Genomic DNA, 16,230 nt, shown 5'->3' with positions numbered 1-16,230 from the left:
AACAATCAAAGGCCTCACATGACTGGGGCAATTATCTTTGTTTGCCTCCTGGGTCCGATTTGAGCAGGTGTGGATCTGAGCTGGGTGTGGAGAGCAAAACAGCCCTGGGGGCAGGAGACCTCTCTCAGATATTAGGGGTCTGTGCCCCACCCGTTGGCCCCTCTGCGACTGTGCCTGTCTTAGGTTGTTCCTCCCTTGAGGAATCTTACCCGTCTCTGGCTAACCAGTCATCCTCCAGGGCCAAACAGGGTGATATAAGGAAGGCTCTATGCACCACCCCTGTTGGCCCCTCTGCGGCTGTGCCTGTCTTAGGTTGTTCCTCCTCTGAGGAATCTTACCCATCTTTGGCTAACCAGCCATCCTTCAGGGCCAAACAGGGTGATATGAGGTGTGCAGTGAGAAAGGGGCTGCGCCCCTAGAGACGGCCAACCCTCTACCTATGTCCCCATAGTCTCCACGCCCCGCACCCTCAGCTCCTCCACTGCTCAAGCAGGACATTCTGAATCCCATCGCTTGGCCCACATACTTTAACATTTTCAAGGTTTCAGAAAGGCTCCTGAATGTCTTCCCACAGCTGGTGAAGGAAATTTCTCTCTACTGTTAGTCACATCCGCTTTTCATTCTCCTGGGGGTTTAATGGATGTTTTGGGGGCAGGAAATAAAATTTAAACTAAAACATCATTGAAAGAATCTTCATCCTAGGTATGGTAGTTTGGAGTGTGAATCGTCTCAGAATCCAGTGAATTCTGCCCCAGTGGAAACTGTTATTAAGGGACACCCATAGAAACATCACTTATTGTTAGAAATCACAACATAATACAAAGCCAAAATCAACTTTATTCAAAGACTACAGAGAGCCATGCTCAGCAGTTCCAATGTTGGCCAGCTGCTTACCTTTTGAAGCCAAGACAGCAGCCCGGGCCTTCAGAAGGTGACTAGACAACCCAGAGCATCCTACTGACAAGCGTGCTCACCCACCCAGCACACAGGGAGAGATCTCTGTTAAGGCATCCTATTTAAGCCTGCTGCAGTAAGGTTTGCTGGTGCAAAGGCTCTCTCACTGAGGACCCTAGTCCTGGAAGGCTTCTCCTCCGGCGAGCTGCGAGCTCAATCTTCTGAACTAGGCTCACGTCCCAGGGATGGGTCACAAAGCTGATGACGGTGCCTGACACCTCGCTCCCCACACGTCCCACCCTCCCTGCTCTGTGGATGTAGTCTTGCAGGGTGAGAGGGAAATCATAATTGATGACAAGCTCCACCTGGGTGCTGTCCAGGCCCCGAGAGGCGATGTCTGTGCAGAGAAGTATGTCTCGGGAGCCCTTTTGGAAGGACTGGAAGATACCTGCTCTCATTGAAGCTGGCATTTGTCCCTGCAGTCTTAAGTGTTGGATTTTGTGGTCATCCAGAATATATCCCAGCCAGTTCACAGTGCTGGAGCTATTACAGAACACCAGAACAGTCCCTGCGGGGCGAGTCCTATATGCTCTGTCATGCTGCTTGAGGATCTGCACCAACTCAGTCACCTTCTCTGCTCCCTTCAACCTCATGAATGTCTGTCTGACATGAGGCATGATGCAGTGGAGCTTGGAACTGGTAATGGTGGTTAGAGAGTCTAAGCTGGCAACTTTACTCAACAGATGGCCTACACCTTCGGGAAATGTGGCTCCTACCAGCACTAACTGAGCTTTGGGATTGAAAGGGTCTTTTAAGTCAGCTGGGCCTTCTGCTATATGGCTCTTCTCCAAGATGTAATTCACCAATTCCAGGAAGCTTTCATCCAACAGCGTGTCTGCCTCATCCAACACCAAGAAGGAGAGCTGCTCCAGGCTGATCAGTTGACTTTTCAGGGCCTTCCACAGAGCCCCCGGAGTGGCCACCAGTACATCTGTTGGAGGTTGTTTGGACAGTTGCAGCTTGATCCTACTCATGCCATGGCCTCCCCCTAACTCCCGCACCCGGAGGCCCAAGGAGCTGCCCAAGGGCTGGGCCACAGCCCGCACCTGTTCGGCTAATTCTCGAGAAGGCACAACGACCAGGCCTCGAGGAGCAGGGATATGACAGGGGTCCAGGCTTGGCTGGCCCAAAAGCCGCTGAATCAAAGGTAACATGTAGCCGAGAGTCTTGCCACTGCCGGTTTCCGCGGCGCAGAGAATGTGGCGGCCGCGAAGTACTGGGGGAATAGTACTCGACTGCACCGTTGTGGGCCGAACGACTTCGGGAGCAGCCTCTTGCAGTGCGCTCAGCACGCGGGGTTCCAGACCCAGATCGGCGAAGCTCTCCTTGGACGAGAGGTTCCGTAGCGCTGGGGCCTCATGTTGCGCGCGCTCGATAGAGAAGTGGTCCCGGTGGGCGCGCCGATTCTTCCAGCCCCGCGAAGCGAGTGGCGCGGGTTCCCAACGGCCCAGCGTGAGGCGTGCCGGCTGGTTCAACTCTGGCCGCCGCGCTGAGATCAGCAGCGGACCCGGTCGCACCAGCACCGGCCGCGGGGGGCTCCGCTGCCCGCTCTGCCGCTGTTCCTGCCGCCGCTGTAGAGCCCGCGGGATGCGCACGATGGGCAGTGGCTCGTCGGGGCCGCGGACCGTCAGGTCCCGTCGAGGCGGCGGAAGCAACCGAGCCCCAAGCGACAACAGCCGCAGCCGCCGTGCTACAGCCATATTCCCCTTGCTGCGGGAGAGGCGCACGGCAGTGACGTCACGGGCGCGCCAAGGCCTCATGGACGGTGGCTGGGGCGGCTCAGTAAGGCATGCGGCGTTGGCGAACTGTGTGGAAGGAGGGAGGATCTGTAGAGTTCAGCAGCCGCGAGGTGTGTAGGTCCGAACAGGGGGTGGTGACGTCCAGGCCCCGGCCAACGTTGGGGAAGGGTGCGCGATGAAGGCAGGACCGGGGTCCGGCGATGAGCGGCGATGGGGCCCTGGCATTATGAACCAGGAAGGCGGAGGGCTTCTGGCCATCGATGTCCGATCCCTGCAGTTCTCCTTTGTCGCCTTTACAGCTCCTGTGATGGCTTGTCCAGTTCAGGTCTCCCCCTGTAACCTGTGAGGGTGCGGTGATGTTTTCCCAGATGTGGTCCCCTTATAAGGTCTTCTAATACAAGTATTTATTGAGAGTCTGAGTGAATGGTCAGGCCTGGGGGCTGAGACCAGGAATCAGGCGTCGGTAGATCTAGGCTCACCCCTCCCCCACTGCCCCCCAGAGAGCTAAGGGCCCAGAGGTCAAGCTGATGGCCTTCAGCGTATCCTCTCTTCAGTCATGAGAACTCATCTCTTCGTACTTTTCCCCTTCTTTTTCAGCGGAGGTTCATTCTCCCCTCCCTTGTCAATCCTGAACCCACTACTTTTTCGGCTAGCTCATCTCCACTGGCTTCCAGTCAGATACTTAAATTACTTGAATAGTAGTGAGGAGGGTCCTGCTACACGTATGTGACTCGTCTCACAAAGCCATGGTCAGGCAGAATATTTTACTTGAATTCAGTTGTTCAGGTTGCAGAAAAGCCTTACACTATTGGTACTTTTTGAACTGATCCAGAAAGTGAGTGTCTGGTCATTTCTGTAATCTCCAGTGCCTGGCGTAGGAGATAAGGTACATGTGGGTAAACCACCTGGGAGGTTCTTAACATCTGGAGAAAGAGTTTTACTTTTGTCAAATAATGTTATAAAGATAAATACCATTAAATTTCAAATAACATTTTGATACACGATAGACTTTCTGGAGAGCAACCTGTTAAACTAGCAGAGGAGAGAGGTTTGAGTAATGATGGGTGAACAACAGAGTCACTGGGTAGAGCAGTGGCTCTTTAGTAAGGGTGATTTTGCCCCCACCCTTCCCCCAGGATATCTGACAATGGCTGGAGACATTTTTATTTCTCACATCTGGGGAGGTGCTGCAGGTATCTAGTGGGTAGAGACCAGGATGCTACTAAATGTCATACAATGCACAGGAAAGCCCCCCACAAAAAAAGAATTATCTGGCTCAAAATGTCAATAGTGTGCTGTTGAGAAACCTTGGATAGAGGATGAGGACTGAAGAGAGGCTGCGGTTGCCACATGTACTCTCACTTCAGGTAGTCACTTTTGCCAGATTCCCCTTGTGTGGTCCTGCCTCTTCCCCAGAACCTGTAGCAGGCACATTGATGCCATTGCTTGTCATGTCCTAGGGATCAGGAAGCCTTGGGGGCCCCTGAAAGTCATAACAGAGGAAGGAGTGATTTAAGAGGGTGACGCGGGAGAAGAAAGCTTTAGGAAGAACAAACTGGTCCTCATGTGTTTGGGGAATGTGCCAGATGGAAAAGTGATGAGGTGTGCCGTGGAGTGTACCATTCCAGAAGGCAGAGTGAGACCAATGCGTGACAGGGAGTCAGATTCTGAGTTTAATATAGAGATTGCTGTAGCAACTAGAAATGCCCAGATCTGTCTTTTGAGAGTGCTGGGTTTTCTGTCATTGAAAAGTTCATATACAGGCCGATGACCACTGATTGGTGGTATGATAGAGGGGAGTTGATATGAAGGATGCTCTAAGAGATTGTGATTCTACACTGCTTTTATGATTCTTTCCCAGAACTCAGAGCTCCTTGTTCCTAGCTGAAGAGCTCCTTGGATGTCTGATCTGACAGGTTTCATCCATTTACACGTGCCACTATTTTTTCAGATACAAAACAAAGAATTGCTTTGCACCAAGCCAGAACGGATATATTGAAAGAATTATCAGAAAAGAATAATACATAGGTATGTATTTGCAGTTGACTTTTGTCCAAATATTTGGGGCAGGGTAACTGGCTAGTGGGTGCTTTTTTCTCATGCTCAAGCCCTTAAAATGTGGTTACCTCAAAATGTCATCGGAGCCTGTCTGAGCCTGTCTGTCTCTGCCCATGGCCCCTAGTTTCTTGTCATTTCTTTAGATACTGTGTAGGGCTGCTCTCTTTTCCTCCTGCTCACAGCAGACATTGAGTAACCTCTGGTTGTTATTGAGATGCATATTTTACAGTATAGTGCTTTAGAAATAAGAAAGGTTTACTTATTGTGGAAAAAATGTAAGCTCCTGGGAGTGGTAGTCTCACTTGGTAATGTTTTTCACAGGGCTGCCATGGTAACATGTTGCATGGTTACTCCCTAAGTTTTAAAAAGAATTGTTCCTTGGATCTCAGGTGATAATGGTACATTCATTCATTCATTTATTAATTCAGTAAATATTTTCTGAGCACCATGTTTTTCCAGGTACTTTCATATGCACAGTGAACAGAACAGACAAAATTCCTGCACTAGTGAACTTTATATGCTGTATATTTAATTGGCTTGGGGTAAGACCTGGACATTGGACATTTTTAAAACCTCTCCAGATGATTCTAATGTACAGCTAGGTTTGAGAATCACAGTTATAAATGAAGCACTTTGGGAATTGCAAAGACCTTGTAAAAATAAAAAGTGGCTATTGCTATTCTGTCATTATTCCTTCATTTTCCTGCCTGCGTCAGGAGTGTAGTACAAGGGATGGCCATTTTCTTTTCAGCCCTTTTCACTGTATGCCTAGACCCTTTATCCCTCTTTCTAACCCAACACCCTACCTCTTTCCTGTCTTTCAACCTCCAGTCCATCATCTGTTTGGGATTTACCCTAAACTTGGCGGGAAGCCGTTGGAAGGTATAAACAGAGAAGTGGTATTATCAGAGCTGCCTTTTTCAGATGCCATGCTGGCTATTGTAAATCTGTCAGGAGTAGATTTGGGGAGACCCATTGGGAGACTGGCTTTGTGCACAGTGGTGGCTATGGAGATGGAGCAAAGCAGGTAGATAGAGTCATATTTTGAAGGTTAGTGATGGATTGGATGTTAATAGGAGTTAGTGATGAATTGGATGTGGAGAATATGGGTTAAGGATGTGTAATTGGGTGAGTGGAGGTGCTACTTACTGAAATAGGAAAAATTTCCTCCCCGTATATTGGCCTGATAAACACCTGTGCACCCTTTAGACCTTGGATCAGAGATTATTTCTTAAGGAAGGTCCTCCTCAACCCCCATCAGTCTCTTCCCTGCTGACACAGACTCCCATAACCTTCTGTAACTGCTCCTTCATAGCACTGTACAGTTGTATTATAATTTCATACATATTTGTAGGTTCCCATTCTATAATCCTCTGTTCTATTCTACCTTTCCCTCCTGCCTCATCATTTTATCTCTAGTGCCAGAAAGTGCTTGGGATATCTTAGGGGCTCAGTAAGTGTCTGTTGAATAAATAATCGAAGACAGAGGATGAGGTTTAGTAGGGAAGCTCAAGACTTTTGTTTTGTACAAACAAAGTAAAAGATACCTTTAAGACACCTGAGTAGTAGAAGAAGATACCCTGAAGACATCTGAGCGGGGGATGTGCTTTGAGCAGTTGGTGTGAGGTTGGGATACCTTTGGAGATCACTATGGCCAATATGTTAAGCCCTGGGAGTGAATAAATTTGTGAGGGAGGTGGTGTGGAATTAGAAGGGAAGAGGGCCCACGAATAAGGTGCAGCCTCAAAACATGATGGGGGGAGGTGAAACCAGCAAAAGAGACCAAAAAACAGGGATAGAGAGAAAAACTGGCAGAGTATCTGGTTGAGGAACCCAGGGAGGAGAGAGATCAAGGAAGAGGAGGGGCTCTACCATGCCACATGCTGTTAGCGAAACAAGATTGAAGACAGGTCAGTGCCTAGTAGATTGAGCAACTTCAAGGTAATTGGTGACTTTAATCAGAGCAGTTTTGGGAGAGTGATAGAGGTAGAGGCCAGGCCTGAGTGGGCTGAGAAATAAAAAGAAAGTGGAGACAGTGTTAGTACCTCTGAGAAGAACATCCTTGGCAAGCTTTGTGATTTTTTAGAGGGGGCCATTTTTGCTAAGCATAAATACATTAATATTAACAGTTATCTCTGGACATGGGATTTTGATTTTCTTCGTTTTACTCCTGTTGGCTCTACTTTCAAAGTATTTTTAGAATGTGACCACTTTTCACCACCTACGCTACTATCTCCTGGTACCGAGCCACCATCATTTTTGACACTGGTGACTGAAGAGCCTTCTAATTAGTCTCTCTGTGTCTACCGTGTCTCCCACAGTCTGCTTTTCATACAGCAGTTACCACGATCATGGGGAAATGTGATCAGTCATGCCACTTCTCTGTGTAAAACCCACTGGCTCCTACAGTGAAGAGCTAGCAAAGACTGCAGAGTGTCCTACAGGGCCACTTGGGGATGGACCACGGTGTCCTATCTGCTTACAGCTCTCACCTGCATCATGTGTCAGACTTCTGTTACTCTGTTCTCCTTTCTGTGCTCCAACCACATTGGCCTCCTTACTATTCCTCTAACACACCAGACAAGCTCCTGCCCCAGGGCCTTTGCCCTGGCTGTTTCCTCTGCTGTGCACTCTTCCACTAGATAACAACTTGGCTAACTCAACTCTCTGCTCAGATATTATCTTCTCATTGAAGCTTATCTTGGCTTCTTTATTTAAAATTTTAACCTATGGGGATGAGGTGGGGGGTCAGAGGTTGGTGGGGGGGAGTAGGTGAAGGTGGTCAGAGGGTATAAACTTACAGTTATAAGATAAATACATTCTGGGATGTAATGTACAGCATGGCAGCTCTGGTTAATAGTAGTGTATTATGTATTTGAAAGTTGCTAAGAGAGTAGATCTTAAAGGTTCTCATCATAAGAAAAAATTTATGTGAGGTGATAGATATTAGTTAAACTTGTGGTAATCATTTTGTGATATATACATATGTCAAATCATGCTGTACCCCTTAAACTAATACAATGTCATGTGTCAATTTTATGTCAATAAAATTGGAAAAAATTTTTAACCCATCCCCAGTGTTTTCCATCTCCTTTCTCCCTGCTGTTACCAATTTTCCAACATACTACGTAGTTTATTTATTATGCTTGTTATTTTTGCCTGTGTTTCCCCTCTGGAATGAAAACTCTACCAGAGTAAGAATCTTTGTGTGTTTTCTTTTCTAATGTATCCTGAAAGACTAGGACAGTGACTGGCACAGACTAGGCACTTAATAAATATGTGTTGGATGCATGAATGAGTATGCATTGTTTTTATGATCAGAGAAAAGGAAAGCCAGATACTGGGTAACAAAAGAGATTTTCTCTATTTGAATTTCTGACTCTCTTTCTTCAGGGATGATTGTGAACAGCCTCTCTCTGTGCTACCACAACAAACTCATCTTAGCCCCTATGGTTCGGGTAGGGACTCTCCCAATGAGGCTGTTGGCCCTGGACTATGGAGCGGACATTGTGTACTGTGAGGTAAGGGGCTCCTGATCTTCCCAGAAAGCTTTTGCACAAGTGCAGCCTCTCCATCTGTGGGTGGGAGTGGTCAGGAATTAGAGGAGGCAGAACGGGCGATCCCTTCACAGGTGCTCACTGAAGGCAGCAGAAGACAAACATGCAGGAGTACGGGAGCCCGCTGAGGGCCAGGAGCCTGGGCAGCATGGAGGCATTGCAGGACACCTGGGCCAGGTGGATAGATGAGCATCGTGTCAGGTCACTGCTCTGGCCCCTATAGGAGTTAATATACATTCAGTACATGAATGAGTGAACTCAAGGTTAGGAAGAGGAGGAAAAGGACCAGATTCAGGCCAGGGAAGCTGGATGGGGTTGGTTTGGGGAGCCATAGGATTTTCTAGTGGCTGTAGCTTGCGGGCCAGCTACTGGCCGGGTACTGGACTTCAGACCCAGGTTAAGAAAGCATTTTCTAGGAAAAATAGAGTTAAAGGAGTAGCTGATATTGGATAAGGACTGTGAGCAGTGGTTCTCAATTGGCATGGATCAGAATTATCTGGGCAGCTTCCCCCACAATCCCCAGTCCTGATAGTCCTTCTAGTGAGTGTGAGAGGTGGAAAAAGCTACCCAAGTACTTCTGATATTTCCATCTTTAAGAGCCACCTGTAATGGGGTGACGACTGTGGCTATAAAAGGGCAACAAAGAATCCTTGTGATGATGGAACTATTCTGTGTCAACATCCTGGTTGTACTACAGTTTTGCAAGATGTTATCGTGGGGAGGAACTGGGCAATGTATACATAGGGTCTCACATCCTTACAATTGCATGTGAACCTCCAATTATCTCAAAATGAAAAGTTTAATTAAAAAGAAAGCCACTTCAGGGCAGGAATCGAGACGCAGACATAGAAAATGGGCTTGGGGACACAGCGGGGGGTGGGGGGGGAGGGGAAGCTGGGACGAAGTGAGAGAGTAGCATTGACATATGTACACTACCAAATGTAAAAGAGATGGCTAGTGGGAAGCTGCTGCAGAGCACAGGGAGATCAGCTCGATGCTTTGTGACAACCTAGAGGGGTGGAATAGGGAGGGAGGGAGGGAGGCTCAAGTGGGCGGGGATGTGGGGATATATGTATACATATAGTTGATTCACTTTTTTGTACAGCAGAAACTAACACAACATTGTAAAGCAATTGTACTCCAATAAAGATGGGGGGAGAAAAAGAAAGAAAGAAAGCCACTGGTGTAGAAAGAAGAGAGGGCTTAAGAGGGAATTTGGGAGGAACATACTCTTATGTACTAGGGTTGTGTGTGTGTGTGTGTGTGTGTGTGTGTGTGTGCACACGCTTGCATGCATGCATGCATGTGGTAGGGTAGCAATTAGTGATAGAAAAGTAAAAGAGAGAAATAGGCAAATTAAGAAGAGTATAATGTCAAGGGAGGCAGAAGTCAGGTTTTTTAAACTGTGTCAGGTGATGCAGAGAAATCCAGCTGCAAAAAGACCAAGAACGTATTTGATTTGAAAATTACGTGATTAGGGGACAGCTGTGGCACATAGACATGAACTCTTACGGGATTAATGGATTGAGGAGTGAGCAGCAAAATGAGGAAGTAGAAATAGGGCTGCTGACTGCCCCACAGAAATTCAAGAGGTAAGGGGAGGAAGTGCATAGGCAGGTAGCTGAAGGTGAATGGGGTTATTCTTGGCAACTTGCTTGTTTGTAGTGTAGGAGGAAGGACTTAACAATGAGGGGAGGCCCGAAGATTTGGGGAACTGGGGGGGTTTGTAGGGCCAGGTCTTGGAGGGGACGGGATTCCTAACAAGGTGGTAGGACCTGCCTTCCTCTGGGATAGGGCAAGAACAAGAGGGGGAAGATGATAAAAGGGAGGGAAGCTGTGGGGTTTTGCCTGAGAGACTTGCTTTACAAGATGTAGGAAGCCTGTCTTCTGTTGGAAATGAGGGTGGCAGGTGTGGGATAGGGACCTGAGGAAAGGAAGTGAAGGTGTTTTGGTCCTGTTCCCGTGGGGAATGGGCACTGGGAGGTGTGCCTGGCAGGCAGGTGTGCACAGTGATACTGGTTTGCAGCTTTATGGAAAGGGGAGCTTGAGAAGCCCGGCAGGGGGTTGCTCATGGCAGGGACTGGCATGCAGCATCTATAGCAGCTCAGGGACATCTAGAGGCATCTAGGGTGCTGGCAAGGTGAGATGGGGAGGAGGGAGTATGTGTTGTCCAAAGGTGGGAGTCAGAAAGGGAGGTTCCAGAGTTCAGGGTCACAGAGGCACAAGGCCTGATTTTTAAGTGGTTTGTCAACGTGGAGGTGAGGAGGCCCCCAAAAATGTGAGCTGGGCTGTTAGTGTACATCCATAAATCTTCCAGGCTGCGAGAATGTGCCTAGGGCAGGGAGGAGCCTGTTCCCAGGGGCCAGTCCAGGGGAGTGTGGTAGTTCTCTGGGCATATTCATCTGGTCACTCAACTGTTGAGCCCACACTCTGGCCCCAGGGTTGTCAGCCATGTTGTAGGTATAGCCTTTCCTGGCCAGCACTCTCCTTGGCCTCCAGAAAAAGCCTCCTGGATTTGGAAGAGGATTGGGAGGAGAAACTATGAGGAGTCAGGGACTTAGATTCTGAGGTCTGGGGAACCAAAAAGACCAAATCCCAGAGAACAGCTGTTATCTTTCATTACTTGTGATTCCCCTCCAGCCCAGGACGGTGACAGAGAGGGCCAGGCTAGCTCTTCATCCACGTAGTCCATGTTTACCAGCAGGGTCCTGGGGGATGCCTCAGACTCAAGGATGAAGCCCCCTGCCTCTTCCCTGCTGCCCCAGCTCCACCTCTGTCCAGCTGTACCCTCCCCATGGTTGCTTCAGGGCCCAGGATGTGTGCTGTCCCTCCCCTCTCTACCCATGCTTTGCATGCTGTCTCCATCAGTTATTTGATTACGCTGATGACCCTTCATGTCCCTAATCTTGTGCCTTCACAAAAAGTAAGAGTGGGTTCACTGAGTGCGAACCCTTTATTTATTTATGTCTCTACCGTGGCCGTCCTGCTGGTTTCTTCTGTTAGACCAAGTGGTGGTAAGGGCTTTAGGCCTTTAAATCACCAGGTCACCTGGGCTCAGACTTATTCTGGGGCAAGATTCTGGGGGATTGCTAAAATTGAGGAAAAGGCAGTGGTGCCTACATTGATATATTCGGCCCCCTAGGCCTTCACTTTTCCTGTGCGACCAGCATTTTTCTGGGACCCCAGAGGGTGGAGTTGTATTCACTTGGAGTTGATGTGGAGTGAAACACCAGGATGGAAGTGAGTGATTGTATGACAGCATGGTGTCTGTTCTAGACAGCCACTATGTGTGTATAGTTCTAGGGTAATCCGTCTGTGATGGGGTCCCGGAAGCTGGGTAGTAGGAAACAGAGCTGACCTGCAGATGCAGATGCTCCATCAGCTGCTTTGTTGAGAACTCTTAGGGTTGTTTTCAAGCACTTGGAAAGCCATGGTCCCAGGATTTATGTGGTGACTTCAGAATGTGACTCTCTTAATTGGTCAAAACTTGGTTTTCCTAGTGATTGTGACTAATCCTTTCCTCCAGGGCTCTGCTGGAGTTTGGAGCAGAGGAAATACTGATTAAAACCCTTTGTATGTTTGATGAGTGCTTGCTCTGGGAGAGTCAGTATGGCTTATGAGCAAATTAAGGGACCTTTGCCAGAGGAGACCTAGGCCCCTTACCCAGACCTAGCTCCTGTGGAGCAGAGGCCGGCAGGCAAGTGGGCCAACTGGCCCCTGCCTGTGGTGAGTAGGTCTCTGGGAACTGGGCGCTAAGTACTGGGAAAGGCATAGCATGGTGCCTGGTGCCCCCTGGTGGATCCAGAGTTGCTCTGCAGGCCAGCTGTGTCGATGAAGTTATTGTGTTCCCGTGAGGTGACCCATCTGTGGGGTTAGATAGTCAAGCCACCCCACCCACCTCTCAGGACCTAGTGTAGGACCTAGGACATAGCAGGCATATAGGCACCTCCTTTAAAAGCCCTGCAAAGGGACTTCCCTGGTGGTCCAATGGTTAAGAATCTGCCTTTCAGTGCAGGGGATGTGGGTTCTATCCCTGGTTGGGGAACTAAGATCCCACATGCTCTGGGGCACCTAAGCCTGTGCGCCCACGTGCTGCAACGAAAGATCCCGTGTGCCTCAACTAAGACCCAATGCAGCCAAAAAGTAAAATAAAGTAAATAAATATTAAAAAAAAAAAAAAAAATAAGAGCCCTGCAAAGCCCTCAGCAGTTGGAGGTGAAGAAAGGATGAACCAACTCAGCAAAGGTTAAGGGAACAGTAGTCTGATTCCCCACCAAGGTCTGCCCTATTGATGGAGTTTTCTAGGAGTTCGTCAGATGTCACATACCTTTTCCTTTTTATAAGAACAATGGATGGATGGACCTAGAGATTGTCTTACTGAGTGAAGTAAATCAGATAGAGAAAGACAAATATCATATGATATCGCTTATATATGAAATCTAAAGAAATGGTAAAAATGAACTTACTTACAAAACAAAAATAGAGTCACAGGTGTAGAAAACAAACTTATGGTTACCAGGGGGAAAGAGAGGAGGATAAATTGGGAGATTGGGATTGACATGTACACACTACTATATACAAAATACATAACTAATAAGAACCTACTGCATGGCACAGGGAACTCTGCTCAATACTCTGTGATGACCAATATGGGAAACGAATCTAAATAGTGGATATATGTATATATATAACTGATTGACTTTGTTATACAGCAGAAACTAACACAACATTGTAAATAACTACACTCCAATAAGAATGTAAAAAAAACAAAAAATGAACAAAAAAACAGTGGGACTCCAGTGGCCCAGACATAAGAGGAAGGGAGAAGGCAGTGTTCTTAAGAGACCTTGATTACCAAAACAGGTACTTAAGTTTTTTGTGTGGTAAAAAAACACATAACATAAAATTTACCATCGTGACCGTTTTTAAGTATATAGTTCAGTAGTTGTGAAACAGTTCTCCAAAACCTTTTCATCTTGCCAAACTGAAACTCTATACCCATTAAACAACACCTCCCCTTTCCCCTCCACCCCCAGCCCCTGATTACCACCGTTCTACTTTCTGTTTCTATGAATTTGAATACTTGAGATACTTTATGTAAGTGGAAATATGCGATATTTGTCTTTTTGTGACTGGCTTATTTCACTTAGCATAATACCCTCAAGGTTCATCCATGTTGTACTGTATGAAAGGATTGCTTTCCATTTGGGGGCTGAATAATATTCCATTGTACGTATACTACCTTTTGCTTATCCATTCGTCAGTGGACATTTGGGTTGATTCTGTCTCTTGGCTATTTTTTTTTTTTTTTTTTTAATTTTAAAACTTTTACTTTATTTATGTTTTTTTTTTATTTTTTTATTTTTTTGTAGGTACACCAGGTTCAATCATCTGTTTCCATACACACATCCCCGTACTCCCTCCCTTCCCCGACCCCCCGCCTCGAGTCCCCCCACCCTCCCTGCCCCAGTCCTCCAAGGCATCTTCCATCCTCGAGTTGGACTCCCTTTGTTATACAACAACTTCCCACTGACTATTTTACAGTTGGTAGTATATATATGTCTGTGCTACTCTCTCGCTTCGTCTCAGTTTCCCCTTCACCCCCCGCCGCCTCCCATACCTCGAGTTCTCCAGTCCATTCTCTGTATCTGCATCCTTATCCTTGTCACTGAGTTCACCAGTACCATTTTCAGATTCCGTATATGTGAGTTAGCATACAATATTTGTCCTTCTCTTTCTGACTTACTTCACTATGTATGACAGATTGTAGTTCTATCCACCTCATTACATATAGCTCCATCTCATCCCTTTTTATAGCTGAGTAATATTCCATTGTATATATATGCCACATCTTCTGTATCCATTCATTTGTTGATGGGCATTTAGGTTGCTTCCATGTCCTGGCTATTGTAAATAGTGCTGCAATAAACATTATGGTACACGTTTCTTTTGGGATTATGGTTTTCTTTGGGTGTATGCCCAGGAGTGGGATTACTGGATCATATGGTAGTTGTATTTGTAGTTTTTTAAGGAACCTCCAAATTGTTTTCCATAGTGGCTGTACCAACTTACAGTCCCACCAACAGTGCAGGAGAGTTCCCTTTTCTCCACACCCTCTCCAACATTTGTGGTTTCCAGACTTTGTGATGATGGCCATTCTGATTGGTGTGAGGTGATACCTCCTTGTGGCTTTGACTTGCATTTCTCTGATGATGAGTGATGTTGAGCATCTTTTCATGTGTTTGTTGGCCATCTGTATGTCTTCTTTGGAGAAATGTCTATTTAGGTCTTCTGCCCATTTGTGGATTGGGTTATTTGCTTTTTTGGTATTAAGCTTCATGAGCTGCTTGTATATTTTGGAGGTTTCCTGGCTATTTTGAATAGTGCTATGAATATAGGTGTGCAGATACTTCTTTGAGATCCTGCTTTCAATTCTTTGAGATATATATATATATATATATATATATATATATATATACCCAGAAGTAGGATCATGTGGTAGTTTTATTTTTCATTTTTTGAGGAACTTCCATACTGTTTTCCCTGTCTTTTGCACCATTTTACAATCCCACCAGCAGTGCAGTTTCTAAAATCTTTGCTAACACTTGTTATTTTCTCTTTTTTTGATAGTAGCCATGCTTATGGGTGTGAGGTGATAGCTCATTTTGGTTTTGATTTGCGTTTCTCTGATGATTAAGTGATGTTGAGCATGTTTTTGTGTGCTTCTTGGCCATCAGTATATCATCTTTGAAGAAGTTTCTATTCAAGTCTTTTGCCCAGAATGGGTAATTTTTTGAAACTTAGAAAAAAATTATGGAAAAAGTTGTAGAAACAAAGAACATCCGTATTGCCTTTACCTAGACTAACCTACTGTCAGCATTTTGCTTGGTTTGTTTTATAATTTGTGCTCTTTCTCTAATATGTGCATTTTCACCTTGACTATTTGAGAGTGTTTCACATACGATGTCTTACTTCTCAAATACTTCATTGTTATTTTCTAAGAATAAAGTCATTCTTCTATACAACTGTTATACAGCCATCATCTTCAGTAAATTTAATACTGATATTTTTTTCTAATCTATCTTCCATTTTCTAGTTTGGCCAGTTGACCCAAAGTTGTTCCTCTAAGCATTTTTTAACATCTTTTTTGAGATATGGTTCACATACCATATAAATCACCAATGTAAAGTGTACAGTTCATTGGCTTTTGGTGTATTTACAGAATTGTGTATCCACCCCTACAATCAATTTTTGAACCTTTTCGTCACACCAAAAAGGAAACCTTATATCCATTAGCAGTCACTCCCCAATTTCTTCCTCCCCCAGTCCCTGGTAAGCACTAGTGTACTTTCTGTCTCTATAGCTTTGCCAGTTTGGGACATTTCGTATAAATGGAATCATGTGATCTGTGGCCTTTGGTGTCTGATTTCTTCGCATTGCACAGCATTGCATGTGTTAGCACTTCATTCTTTTTAATGGCTGATTAATAGTCAATTGTATGTTTATACCACAGTTTGTTTATTGGTTTATCCATTAATGGGTATTTGAATTATTTCTACCTTTTGGCAATTATGAACCATGCCACTATGAGCACGTGTGTACATGTTTTTGTGTGGACGTGTTTTCATTTCTCTTGGGTATATACCTAAGAATGGAATTGCTGGATCATATGGTAACTCTATGTTTAACCATTTGAGGGACTGCCAGATTGTTTTCCAAAGCAGCTATACCATTTTACAATATCATTAGTGGTGTATGAAGTTTCCAGTGTCTCCATATCCTTGCCAACATTACTGTTTTCTTTGCTTTTTAAAGGAACAGAGAACCTTTTTCTTTTTTTTTGGCCGAGTGGCCTATGGGAGCTTAGTTCCCCAACCAGGGATCAAACCTGTGTCTCCTGCAGTGGAAGCGCACAGTCTTAA

General features: G+C 46.0%; 2 protein-coding genes across 7 annotated transcripts in view; one reads left to right on the top strand and one right to left on the bottom strand.

Moving 5' to 3' along the window:
- Window positions 1–814: 814 nt before the first annotated feature.
- On the bottom strand, window positions 815–2,680 carry DDX28 (DEAD-box helicase 28). Its single transcript, XM_057710794.1, has one exon. It carries the CDS (start codon window positions 2,652–2,654, stop codon window positions 1,017–1,019), a length of 1,638 nt encoding a protein of 545 aa, XP_057566777.1. The 5' UTR covers window positions 2,655–2,680; the 3' UTR covers window positions 815–1,016.
- A 10-nt stretch (window positions 2,681–2,690) lies between these two features.
- The window catches only part of DUS2 (dihydrouridine synthase 2), a 41,274-nt gene continuing 27,734 nt past the window's right edge, over window positions 2,691–16,230 (top strand). For 5 of the 6 annotated variants that reach the window (XR_009049628.1, XM_057710790.1, XM_057710789.1 and 2 more), the window contains exons 1-3: window positions 2,691–2,803; window positions 4,645–4,721; window positions 8,145–8,272. Coding sequence is in view for 5 of the 6 variants with exons in the window: in XM_057710790.1 (XP_057566773.1) it covers window positions 8,147–8,272 (126 nt within the window). In the remaining variant the exon portion in view is untranslated. Of the gene's footprint in view, window positions 2,804–3,794; window positions 4,061–4,644; window positions 4,722–8,144; window positions 8,273–16,230 lie in introns of those variants that run through there. The other variant, XM_057710787.1, reaches the window with a different exon arrangement.

The sequence above is a fragment of the Hippopotamus amphibius genome, chromosome 16 (genome assembly GCF_030028045.1).
Source record: "Hippopotamus amphibius kiboko isolate mHipAmp2 chromosome 16, mHipAmp2.hap2, whole genome shotgun sequence".
Lineage (NCBI taxonomy): Eukaryota > Metazoa > Chordata > Mammalia > Artiodactyla > Hippopotamidae > Hippopotamus > Hippopotamus amphibius.
Note: the sequence above shows the minus strand (reverse complement) of the source record. Positions and strands in the feature narration are given on the sequence as shown.

Coding starts and splice junctions, on each gene's coding strand:
- DDX28 (XM_057710794.1), bottom strand. CDS start 2,654: ATGGCTGTAGCACGGCGGCTGCGGCTGTTGTCGCTTGGGGCTCGGTTG.